Source organism: Pantherophis guttatus, chromosome 1 (genome assembly GCF_059756535.1).
Source record: "Pantherophis guttatus breed Tessera chromosome 1, ASM5975653v1, whole genome shotgun sequence".
Classification (NCBI taxonomy): Eukaryota; Metazoa; Chordata; class Lepidosauria; order Squamata; family Colubridae; genus Pantherophis; species Pantherophis guttatus.
Window position 1 is genome coordinate 234,186,895 of NC_142063.1, and position 13,458 is coordinate 234,200,352.

General features: G+C 36.3%; 1 protein-coding gene across 3 annotated transcripts in view; it reads right to left on the reverse strand.

Annotated features, from left to right (window-relative positions):
* ME1 (malic enzyme 1) overlaps positions 1-13,458 on the reverse strand; it is a 115,325-nt gene that overhangs the window by 85,486 nt on the left and 16,381 nt on the right. For 2 of the 3 annotated variants that reach the window (XM_034408890.3, XM_060689142.2), the window contains exons 2-3: positions 13,194-13,327; positions 7,816-7,965 (exon numbers count right to left, since the gene is read on the reverse strand). In XM_034408890.3, the coding sequence (XP_034264781.2) occupies positions 7,816-7,965; positions 13,194-13,327 (284 nt within the window). The remainder of the gene's footprint in view (positions 1-7,815; positions 7,966-13,193; positions 13,328-13,458) is intronic. The other variant, XM_060689143.2, reaches the window with a different exon arrangement.

Below are 13,458 nucleotides of genomic sequence, written 5' to 3' on the forward strand. Positions count from 1 at the left end.
TCATGATTTCACTCCTGCCAAACTACTAACCATGTTTAAGAAAGTGGGAAGAAGAAACAATATATCCCATGTCTACTAGTTTCATTTTGCTTTAAGTTAAGAAGGATTTTCAACTAAACAACTATTACATTTTTAAATTAAAAATTATTCCACCTATTATATTTTAATTATCATTCAATTAAAATAACTAGTGAGGGTCTAGCTAAGAAAGACCTACTAAAAGCTATGTATGGAAATTTTAAAACAAGAATGAAATCCTAAAACCACATTTGAAAGGCTAAACATCTGGACTTCACCTGGCTCAGCATCAATTTTAAAAACCCTATCCTACCTCATTAGGGAAAACTCATTAACGTCACCATTCTTTTTCAAATATATTACTATCTCTGCATATATAGTTTTCCTTTGTCAACCGTTAAAACTTTTCCTTCGGTTACAAAAAGTTCCACTGAAATATATAAATCATATACTATAGTAATAGCATGCTTGCTGAATACTGCCTGAAACATTTCACATAAGAGAAATAGGATCCACCAGATTTACAGTAAATACAGTAAGCCCAGTAACGATGCCACATACTCAACATATCCAGATACCTCAGATTAGAAAATATGCCTCAATATGCTATGCTGTTATGAAGTGAAGTAGCTCTTGGCATCTTCAAAAGAACCCCAATGCATATGCTTTCTGTGCACTGTGCGAAGTTGTAAGAAATGCACTCGGTTTCCAAAGAATTCCTTCCCCATAATTAACCTAGCCCATACAATTCTCTTGGAAAGGAGTAGGATCTCAGAAGCACACCATTTCCTCTACTTTTTCTGAGCCCAGAAATACATTGAAGATTTATCTTCATGTTAAATTAATAACACAGTTCCCAAATAACATGGATTGCTTTTTTTTAAATTGAGGTTAGCACACTTACAATACAAGCTTTCCTTTCCTTTAGTAAATTCAATTGCAGCATTGGACAGAGGGATTTTCATCAGGATTGCAACTCACAATGGAAGAGTTAAATCTTTGTCCCTATATCCTACAGTTCTCGTAGAAATTGCTATTCTCCCATATTTTCCCCTTTATTATGACACTGACCTACAACACCTGCAAGTTGGGTAAAATCTATTACATTTTATTACCCATGATTTTGGAGGGAAATCAGGTGACTGACAATGACTGGACATAGCGCCAAGAAGAACAGATAATGGAAACAGCAAAGTATAGTCTTTTCCCAAGTCACGAATGGATGGAAAATATTAATTCAGTAGTGGAAAAAGCCCTATAGACTAAAAGTACCATCTGCATTTAAAGTAGCCTGATTTTTTAAAAAATCTGTCCCATATATTTCTAAGTAGAAATTGACTGATTTATGCAAATGCAATTTACTTGCTCGATAGTATAGAAATACCATTATATGTGCCGCTATAGATTAAATCAAATTGAAAAGTCCTAGTTTTGGGGCTGAGAGAGAATGATTGGCTCAAAATCATCTAGTAGGCTTCTGTTGGTGAGTGTAAACATGAACCAGGATCTGCCTGTTTCTAGTTTAACACTTTAACCAAACAGATTAATTAGATCTCTTTCCGACAGATTTCAGATCTAGGCCTAGTAATGAAACTATATTGATTGTTTTGGTGAATGAAGAAAGTGTAGTCTTCCTGATTCTATTGGATCGCTTAATGGCATTCACAGTAATTGATTATAGCATCCTTCTAGATCACCTAAAGGACTGACAATGGCTGGGAGTGTTTGCTTTTCAAATTGGTCAAATCTATAGTGGCACATATAATGGCATTTCTATACTTAACGGTCAGTCCTAGAGGAGATCAAACCCTGGCTGCTCTTTAGAAGGCCAGATCCTGAAGATGAAACTCAAATACTTTGGCCACTTAATGAGAAGGAAGGACTCACTGGAAAAGAAGATAATGCTGGGAACGATTGAGGGCAAAAGAAGAATGGGACGGCAGAGAATGAGGTGGCTGGATGGAGTCACTGAAGCAGTTGAGTTTAAATGGTCTCCGGGGGATGGTAGAGGACAGAAGATCTGGAGGAAAGTTGTCCATGGGATTGCAATGGGTCAGACACAACTTTGCAACTAACAACAACAACACTTAAGTAAATTGTTCCAATTGGTGATAATGGGGAATGAGTGTTCACACCATTGTATAGGATGCTGCAAGACTGGACTCTTCCCTGCAAGTTGTTTAACTTCTCCATGGAACTATTAGATCAAGTCATTTGTTGATTCCGGATGATATAACATCAGTATGCAGATAGTGTCCAGTTATATATTGCCTTCCCCAAGTCAGACAGGAAATATAGTAGATGTTCTTACTGTCTAGAAGCAGTAAAAGACTGGGTGGAATGAAACAACTTGAAACTGAATCTTAGCACTATGAAGTTGTGGCTTGTCGAAAAACCGTCTGATTCGATTATAAGCCCTATGTTGGTTCTGGAACGAATTGCATTCCTCCTGAAAGTTGCAGGGGGTGGTGGGTGGAGAGATTCTTCTGGATTCATAGCTTTTACTTGATCTAGGAGAGGAGGCTGTGGCCAGGGATGTCTCTGCCCAGCTTCTGCAGCAGTCACTCATTTCCTCAAGGTTGGATTGCTGCAACACGCTCTATTTGAATCTGTCTTGGCAGAATACCTGGAAACTTCAGCTGGTGCAGAATGTGACAGCCCAAATGCTGGTGAGAGAGAGCTGTTTCAGCTGTAGTCTGCCAGCTGTACAGTGGAAGTATTGCATTGGTTATGACCTGGAGTCAGAGGAATTAGTCAGGCTATAAAACTTATAAATAAATAAGCAAACAGGATCTACTAATATAGTAGATCAGTGGCCCCCAACCTATTGGGCACCAAGGACCAGTTCTGTGGAGAGAGGGTTTTCCGCAGACCAGAAGGGACATGGTTTTGTGCGCTGCCTGCATCCTGCAGATGGGGCTTCGCTTGTTTGCATGGCCCGGTTTCTGGCGTGCCGTGGCCCAGTGCCGGCCAACGGACCAGGGTTGGGGACCCTTGTATTAGATTATCCCTGGACTATACGCTACTATGCATAAAGCAGTGTTGATTAATTCAGAGATAATGTTCATTCAAAAGACAATCAAATCAATTTTGCTTTTAATTCATAATAATATTTTCCAAAAGACTTCAGGGGAAATTATATACTTTACAAGCTTTTCTATATAATTTTCTAGTTATATAGTTTCAGGAATAAAAGTAGGGTTATTTTTTGCATAAAAATATAACAACTTCTCAAAAAAGAATGTGTAGGCATTTGAGATTTGTTTTGATACTAAATAAGTAATTAAGTATGTGCCTGGATGAGCAAACATAACCTACAACCCAGAAATTCATAGATATGTGGCTGTTGCCAATTTTCATTATATCACATAAGTCATTGCTGCCTGTATCCATAAATGTCAGGGCTCTGTACAAGAATGTCAAGAGAATAGCTAAAATAAGCCAAATGAAATAAGGAACATCTGAACTGACTATCACCCTTACCCTTTAACTACAAAAAATATCCAGTTTCACTCCATTTCTATAAGGCAGACCACCTGCAGAAACTCACTGGCATAGAAGTATCTTTTGGAACCTAATACTTTTAAAAGACATTTTAAAAAATAAGCCACTAGGAAGAATATAAATTTTCAAACAAATTATATTAGTTTAGCTAAAAACACTGGCTTTTATTTGTCAAAATTAACTTTTTTTCTTTTTTTTTAACCATTTAAAAATGAAAGCAGAGATAGATTACTATCAACTTTCAGGCACAAAAGATTACTGTGTGATAGTGCTTAGTTATTCTTTGCTGGTGTAACTAACCCCACTCTTCTTTGTATAAACTGTACTCTACGAAGAAGAACAACAGATATTTGCATTTAAAATAAATCCAGGTTTCCATGAAAGATATAATCATTTATGAAAAAAAGAATCCACCAGACTTCAAGAAGTACTTTTGACAAAACAATTACTGCATGGGGATTTTTTAAAATCAGAGTACAGGTAGTCCTTGACTTACGACCACAATTGATCCCAAAATTTATGTTGCTAAGTGAGAAATTTGTTAAGTGAGTTTTGCCCCATTTTATGACATTTCTTAACACTGCAGTTGTTAAATTAGTAGCACGATTGTTAATTGAACCTGGCTTCCCCCTTGACTTTGCTTGTCAGAAGTTCGCAAAAGGGGATCCAAATGTAAATCATGTGACCATGGGGATGCTACAACAGTCATAAGTGTAAAAAAATGTCATAAGTCACTTTTTTCAGTGCCCTTGTAACTCTGAACAACAGTAAATGAACTGTTGTAAGTCAAGGACTACCACCACCAAGATAGTGTGGAAAGTGTACTCAGTATACCACAAAAAGAAAGAGGAAATGCAACATGTGTTATGTGGAAAACATGCACACCTACACTTTGTCTTTGTAAGGCTCTGCGCCAAAACAAGTCTAGTAACCTGTTGCATTATCACACAATACCCAGAATGGGTATGTTTCCACAGAACAATGCTTTCTAAGTAAAAAAAAAAAAAAAAAAAAGTTAATTACGTGCATGCATCTCTAATCATACCACATATCAGTACAACAATCTACAATATTTTAGGAAGGAAATTAGAAATGGATTGCCACAGTATATGAGAAACCAAGACAGACAGCCCAAAATCCCATAAAAAGACAACTTTGCTCACGGCAATTTTATACACATTTGCTAAAACAGAGGACATGAAGTGGAAACCAGCACACTATGAATGATTTGCCTTCTGGAATCAAACTTGAAGAAAAATGGAATGAGAAGAATGGATTAGCAATAGCAGCCCCTGCTAGGAATGCAGCGATGTTTATAGAAATCACAGAGCGTATTAAAAAAATGTATAGGTATATTAATATATGATACATAGCTGCATGCTAACAGGGGGCAAAATTAAACATTTCAGCAGTACACAGTTACAGATATACAAATCTATGTAAATATTATGGATACGTTCTGGTGTGATGCCTATCCTAACTTCTTTAGTCAAAGGCATGCCTGTATAAAACCAGAAAACATGTAGAAGAAGCTGCTTCTGAACTTTCAATTTCTTCTTTAAAGACATAACAGAATGTAAAAGAAAAACATAACTATGCATGCATATTATGTTTACTAAAATGGCAGACTAGTTTAAAGATGATAGTCCAAAAAAAAAAAAAGGTTAGTCAGGAAAAAAAACCTATATATAAACTTACAAAAGGTTTTTGAAATGCCCACCTTTCCTTCTTAGTTAACTTAAAATCTGCCAACATCAGCTAAAATCTGTCCTGAGTTGGGGAGGGGGTGTTTGTGGGGTTGTGAGTCTATGTATATATGTGCACACCTACACAGTAACCACAAAACTCCCCAAAAGTGCAGAAGCAGGAGGAAAAATAATATCAAATGAATAACAATTCATTAAAAATCATTACAGATAGTCCTTGAGTTATGACCATAATGCAGCCTGCCAGTTACAGTCCATAAGTCATGATGGCTGTTTAGCAATGTGCTCACATTATAACTTTGCATAATGACCCCCAATCCTGCTCTCCCCAAATGCAGTCATTGAGTGACCCTGGATATTATTAAATGCTTCAGTGTTAGTGGAGGCCCTAGGAGGCCTGCTCCAGGCGTCTCAAGGCCTTCCCCACCCTCTGAGGCAGCCTGTACTCTGCTTCCCATTCTTCAGGGTGCCTGCAGGCCTTAGGCTTGTAACCCCCACCCAGGTCCTGCAGGCCTTGGGCCTGCTTCCCACCCAGCCATTCCTCAGGGCAGCCTCAGGCCAGTTGCAGAAGCTATCAGTGTGTGTGAAGCAGATGATAAAATACGTCACTAGTTCTAAATTTTATAAAGCTTTATGAATCTATGGGAATGATAATATCATAAATACTCTTAGCAAATTATACACTTAGCAAATTATACAGCAGAGTTTTTATTCCCATTCAATTGTTTTTCTGCCATTTTTATACTACATTTAAAAAAAAAAAACCAGAAACAGTTTGTTTATAATTTAAAAGTACATTTTTTTCTTCAAATTATTCCAAATCATTTTGGAATCCTAAGATTATATAAAAATGTGTATGAACTATTGTGCTGACATCAATTTTTCCTACTCGGGGATAATTCAAGAATGCTCAGAGAGAAGCTTCAATGTCTTTCAGTGCTGTATGGATGGGTGGTCTGAATGGGTTACTGGTTGTAATTTTTCTTACTTTTGGATATAACACAGAAAGGTGAAATCTGAAAAACATATTATGTCATTTTTTTTTCCCAATAAAGCTAAATACTCAGAATATGCTATAACTATATTTTTAGTTTAGCAACCCAGCTGTAACTTCATTATTGGTAATACAGTGGGGTTCATTATGTTATTAGGACCAACGGATCTATTGAGTAAATTATCTATTAAGACTGTAAAAGATATTCTGGAAAAAGGCAAGTATCTTTGTGTCTTATTCACATTCATGATTAGTCCCTTAGGCTGCATGTAATATTGGAAAGAAAGTAAAGATTTCAAAGTGGATGAGATTACTTCAATGCATTTGGACTTGGGAGGAGTTTCATGTTGGAGGGGATGTTTTTTGATTATAATATGTCTACATTAGGGCTTTCACTATAGGTTTCATGCGATCCCGTTGCGAACCGGTGGTAAAGGTAAGTAGAACCCACCCCGGCACACACCCTCATTTAACAAAGGAAATTCCAGTCCCAATTGCCAACTAAGTCAAGGACTACCTGTATTAATTTAGCCTATTTCCCTTTAGGTTAAAATCTAAAAATCCTGACTTGATATAGATAGTTCACAATTTACAACAGTTCATTTAATGACTGATGTTACAATGACAGTGAAAAAAGTGACTTATGACCATTTTTCACGCTTCCAACCATTGCAGCATCCTCATGGTCACGTGATCAATTCAGACGCCTGGCAACGGACTCATATTTATGAAGGTTGCAGTGTCCCAGGATCATGTGATCATTTTCTGCGACCTTCTGACGAGCAAAGTCAATAGGGAAGCCAGATTAATTTAACAGTCGTGTTACTAACTTAATAACGGCAGTGATTCACTTAACAATTCTGGCAAGAAAGGTCGTAAAAGAGGGTAAAACTCACTTAGCAAACACCTCACTTAGCAACAGAAATTTTGGGCTCAATTGTGATCATAAATCGAGGACTACCTATAGTATTTTAATATTAGGAAGGGTCAAGCAGTTCAGTAAGCTTATCGCCCTTTGAAAAGCAAATCAAGAGAATTGCTATAAACACTGATGTTAATCAAATAAACGCTGAGAAAGCTCTGGAAAAGAATTGGCTATCATTGCAACTGGAAGAAAAATAAATGTGAACTGCAGAGACTGCCTGATCTTGCCAATGGTAGTAATAGCGTCTAACTGCCTTTTTAAATTATGTTTTAATATTTTTACTGAAAAATACATTATAAAATATGCTCCAGAAAGTTTTTCTTTGTGATTAAATCCACTCTTATATGATGTTAGCATATTAACAATATTAATATATTTTCAATTTTTTAAATCAAAGTAGGATTGGATTTTTCTTGTTTGTTTTTTTATTGTTATCATTAGGCAATTTTAGTTTCTCTGCAAAGCCATCTAAACCAAACATTTTTTTATTGTAAGTGTTTAAAAAAAAAATAAAGTATTGATTTATTTTTGCAAAGTGTACTTAACATAGTTTGAATTATCTTAATTATTCCAGGCTTAGATTACATTCAATTATGCTGAAAAGCAGAAACTTATGAAGCAAGAAAAAATGTACAATTACTTAAAATGTGAAGTATAACCTTACATACCTTGGTCTCTGAAATGCTATACCATATTGTTGGCATGCCAGACCCACAGTGGGAGTATAAACAATAGGCATAAATCTTTCAATGTCAGAAGTCAGCACTTTATAAAAGAGTTTTTCATTTCGATCCAGAAGACCCATTAGCAAAATATACCTGTGAAAAATGAATTATAAATTAGACAGATTTCCATATGTAGCTCTGAAGTAAATTAAGTGTAAAAAAGGTATAAAACAGAGACTGTTTTCCCATTAGAGTTATTTTTACCTATGGAAAATGCTTCTTTCTGGTGGAAAGCTTATTACTATATCACCAGTGAAGCTAGTGAATCTGTAGCAAATGTGAAATTATTTAGCATATATATCATTTATTTTGTTATTCATTCTACATCTTTAGAGACAGAGTGTGTTAGATTAAGAATATGAATATTGTTTGAAAAATGAAACATAACATTGTAGTGCATCAAACTGTAACACACTTCTAGAATCTAAAAAACTGTGGGGGGGTTATTTCTGTGAGAAAGTCAAGGATTCAGTTTTGAATGGGCTAAATAGGTTATTCCCAATTTGATTGAGAAGGTGGACCACAAAAATAAGTAAGAGCTGTGCTCCCCACATAATCTTATTTTTACTTTTATGATCTGACTGAAATAAAATATGACAAAAGGGTATTCTGTAATCCTAAATAATACTTTTGAATCATTTTTTTTACAAGCCACATCAACGTAAAGCTAGATATAGTTTCATGTGAATATTTTATCCATCTACAGAAGCTTAGCATTGTTTTTCTGTTCAGAGGAAGTACTGTTGCAATCTATTAAAATAGCCCCCAAAGAATTACTCTTCCACAAGCAGCTTCACATATGTCGTCTCCAGATAAATTACCCGATCACAGAGCAAACTAAAGAAACCTGCTTCTTCCTGTGCCTTTAAATTCCACTCCTAGTAGTGAAGAAGATCATACGCTAATCACAACTCACAATAGTTACAAATGAATCCTAATGTTTATAAATCTAGATACCTCGGCTTAAAACAGTTCATTTAGTGACCCTTCAAAGTTACAAAGGCAATGAAAAAAGTGATTTATGACCATTTTTCACACTTAGGACCTTTGTAGCATACCCATGATCATGTAATCAAAATTCAGGTGTTTAGCAACTGACTCATACTTATGACTATTGCTGTGTCCCAAAGTCACATGATCGCCTTTTGCAACCTGTTGACAAACAAAATCAATAGGGGAGCCAGATTCATTTAACCATTATTTATGTTACTAACTTATCAACTATGGTGATTAGCTAACTGTGGCAAGAAAGGTCATAAAAAGGGACAAAATTCACTTGACAAATGTCTCACTCAATTTCAGGAGGATTATCATTCTAAAGTACCTGAATTTAATAATCCCTGGTTTTGAATGCTACACCATTTGCTGGTCAAACCTTTTTTTTTCTTTAAGATCTACATTTCATTTCATTTCATTTCCAAAGGAAAGTAACAGGTGGAAAATATATTACCCATCGCCTAATCTAAAGTATGCCAAACTGTTTAAGCATGCATGGCAGCCAGAAATCTGAAACATAGACTTTTTCTGAACAATTACCCTTTAAAAAAAAAATTCTTCATTCTCTATAACCAGCTGCTTCTGCTTAAAGGTCTCATTTTATTTTCTTCTTCTGTTCATTTATTTGATGGTAGATTCTGTAAAAACGATGTTTTGAGCAAGGTATGAGGAAAAAGTCTACTAAATGATCTTTCTACTACCAGAAAGCCATATATGGAGTTAGGAATTTTATTCCATTTCTTAACTTTAAGTGGGGTATTTTTATAGTGGAAATGTGGGGACTTTCCACAGGGGCAAAACATGTGCTAAACTTGTTATATAAGATCTGAAATTGTACTCCAGGGACATGTTTGTATCCTGTACGGTGTAACGATGTAATCTGAAAACTGTATATAAGATGGTAAGAAAGAGACCATAATTTGCCTTCTCTCTTTCTGAGAAGGACCTTTGCAAAGAATAAAACTAATCTTGTCTTGTCTATCAACTCTCTGTCGTTATTTTGAAGGTAACAGGTTTTTCCTGTGTATCACATCAAGTCTACAAAATACTTTGGGGATAGGTATTGGGTATATAGCACCCTTTCCAAACCAGTTGATGTGGCTTGGCATTTAAGCAAAGGGACATAGGCTCTTCACATCCATCACGATATCCCCATCATTCCTTTTGTTATTGGTTTTGCGGAAGTACCAAGAGAGAAGAGCCTGAAGAATAGTTGAAAATCCTATAACAGAACCCTGGGGCACTACATTCTGCTTCCAGAAAGGCAATGGCATAATAAAACCTTCCTTTTCCAACAAGCCGGGCTGGCCTAATTCTTTTTAAGTGTTTTTAATTGTTTTGTTTATTGTTTTAATTAATGGGGCCAAATTTATATATATATTTTTAACTGTATTTTAATATTTGTATTTGATGTTTTTTATTTGGCTGTTCACCGCCCTGAGTCCTCAGGGAGAAGGGCGGTATACAAATTCAAAAAATAAAAAATAATAAAATAAATATGTCTTTAAGATGTCTACATATGTAATGTCTCAAGACCAAGCTACCCATGCATATCCTTCAGTGGTGAAATGTAAAATTTGTTATTACTGGTTCTGTGGGCGTGGCTTGGTGGGGGAGGGGGAGTAATGTGACTGGGTGGGCATGGCCAACTTTTTTTTTTTTTTACTTTTAAAAGCATTTTTTCTACAACCTCTTCGACCAAAGAGGTTGTAGAAAAAATGCTTTTAAAAACCTCTGAGGATCCCAGCTGAGCCGCGCGATCATCAGGGGCTTTTTTTTTAACTTTTAAAAGCATTTTTTCGGCCGAAGAGGTTGTAGAAAAAATGCTTTTAAAAGTAAAAAAAAAAGCCTCTGATGATCGTGTGGTTCAGCTGGGCATGGGGGGGAGGCAGGGATTTTTGCTACCGGTTCTCCGAACCACCCGCTGCCACCCCTACCAGATCGGATGATCCGGTCCGAACTGGGAGCATTTCACCCCTGATACCCTTTGTCCTTAACAATGGATCTTTTTTTAATTAACAGTCCCCACTTAAAAAAAAAAAGCAAAGAGTGAAAAATATGAGTAAAAATTGTAAATCAGGATTCCAACTCATTTAAAAAAATATTTCACAAGGCTCATGGAATCATTTTCCTGATGTGGGAGTAGATGTTTATAAAAGCAGAAGGTGATCTCAGAGCAGTGCTTGCAACCAACAAGAGATAACCGAAATAGAAGCGGAAGTGAAATTCTGGACATGCCAATCTAATTTAGCACAGCTGAGTCAGCTAACTAGCTTTTATTAATAGTAATAAAATTGCCTGCCCTTCCTTAGTCTCTTTCAAAACTCATATCTCTATGGAGGAGAGGAAATATATTTGAGAGAGAAAAGGACATGTGATTATTACTTACACTAATAATAACTATTATTAACTATTGTTGTTTCCAGAGCTTGGAATGGAATCAAATAAAACAGAAAGTGAGAAATTCCAGCTCTTTCATGCTTGCCCTTGCTTTTCCCCACCAGTCCTGCTTTTGGAGGTAAAAAGGTAAAAAAAAAAAAAAGAAACAAATATTCATGAACTTGATCAGGGGAAATCTGCTGCTCTTTCAGAAGCTACATTTAAAAGTTTTTAAACTTGATTGAAGGAAGTGTGCAACTTTGATTTTACTTAAGTTTGCTATTTATTATAATCATATCAAACACTTGGGAGGTCCAATCTGTGTGAGGTCTTTCACAGTAAATCATTTTAAAGACATAAACTTTTGCATCTCTAGTTTATATCTTATTAAATGTTATTGCACTAATGGTTTTCTGCATGTTATATGATATTTAACTTGCATTACAATCACAAATAATATTTCAGCTAATTCTAATATTTCCCTATGGGGTAGAAAATTAGCAGGCAACGTTTCAAATGTTTGGTCAGATTCCCTTATTATTAATCATACTTTCTCTTGATTGTCATACTTGACTCCTCAATCAAAAATATGCATGTGAAATTGGCATATGGCTTGGGAATTTTTTGTTTGCTATTTTTGGCTGATCTGTATGTTTAGATTCAATTTTATAGGAACCATTTTTTGCTTTTGGAATTAATCTAGATCTTATGTACTAAACCTGATGGATAGATATTTTTAATTATTTTCTAAGATGGGCTAAAAAAATCAAAGCCTTTTACAAATACTTAGTATTATTATAATATACCACATGCATACATACAATTAGCCCTCAACCTATCATCATTCAATCAGTGATGATTCCAAGTTATGACAGCACTGAATAAATGGTGATTATGATTAGTCATCAGATTTCTGGCTGTCCAAGCACCTCCACAATCACATGATAGCAATCTGGGTGCTTGGCAACCTGTTTGCACTTATGACTGGTTGTCAAGTGCTCCAGGATCACATGATCATTATTTACAAACTTCCTGCTGGCTTCCCCAGAAAATCAGTGGAGAAGGTAATAGGGAAGGTTGCATGTCTCTGGGGTAAGTCTCTCCACCCACACATCCCTCATCCCTTCTACACTCATGCCACATTGGCCACTCGCACATCTTTCTTGATTTGCACAGTACCTCTCAAACACTTCCTCATACACTGGCTTCCGGTGGTACTCCGGGTGCAATTCAAGATGTTGGTGACCACCTTTAGAGCACTCCATGGCTTAGGATCTGGGTACCTACGAGACCGTCTTCTGCCACCGAGAGCCTCCCACTGGCCAGTACGCTCCCACAGAGAAGGGCTCCTCAGGGTGCCGTCGGTCAAACAATGTCGACTGGCGGCCCCCAGGGGGAGAGCTTTCTCTGTGGGAGCACCTGCCCTCTGGAATGAGCTCCGCCCGGAGATACGGAGGATTCCGGATTTACGTACTTTCCACCGGGCCCTCAAGACTTTTTTATTTCAAGAAGCCAGGCTAGCCTAACTTCTCCAATTGCTTAATTTGAATTTGAATTTTAAAAGGGGTATTTTAATTGTTGGGCCAAAATTGTTTAATATGTTTTTTAAACTGTTCTTAAATTTTTGTATTTTGTGTGTTTACCTTTGGCTGTTCACTGCCCTGAGTCCTTCGGGAGAAGGGCGGTATATAAATTTAAATAAATAAATAAACCCTAACCCTATTGTATTTTCATAAAAAAGGATGCAAAAATATCCATTTAAATGAAAAGGGGGGGGGGGAGCCTGGAAGCAGGAAGGAAGAAAATTTGGGAGGAAACGAAGGATGAAACAAAGATGTTACAACAAGCATGACAGGTGAAAAATATGTAGCTAATTGAACTGAGGTGTTTATAAAAATTCCCCCCACAGTAGAAGGGTAAATAATCATGCCCCCCGAAGACTTCACCTATCCAGGTCAGTTGCTTGTCTTTCAAATTTTTTCAGTTCCATTAAAACTTGCATGTCTTGAGTGAAAAAACAGGGAGGTAGTAGTCCATGAATATTAAGCTGCTGTCTCTCTTCCAAAGTAAAAGCCATGTCCTGTATAGAAAAACAAGCAAACAAACAATAATCACTTTAGTGAATAACTATTTTAAAACATTATGGAAGTCAATTTGCTAGAGAAATCAATACTGTTCCACAGTGCCTCCTTCTATATATATATATATTTA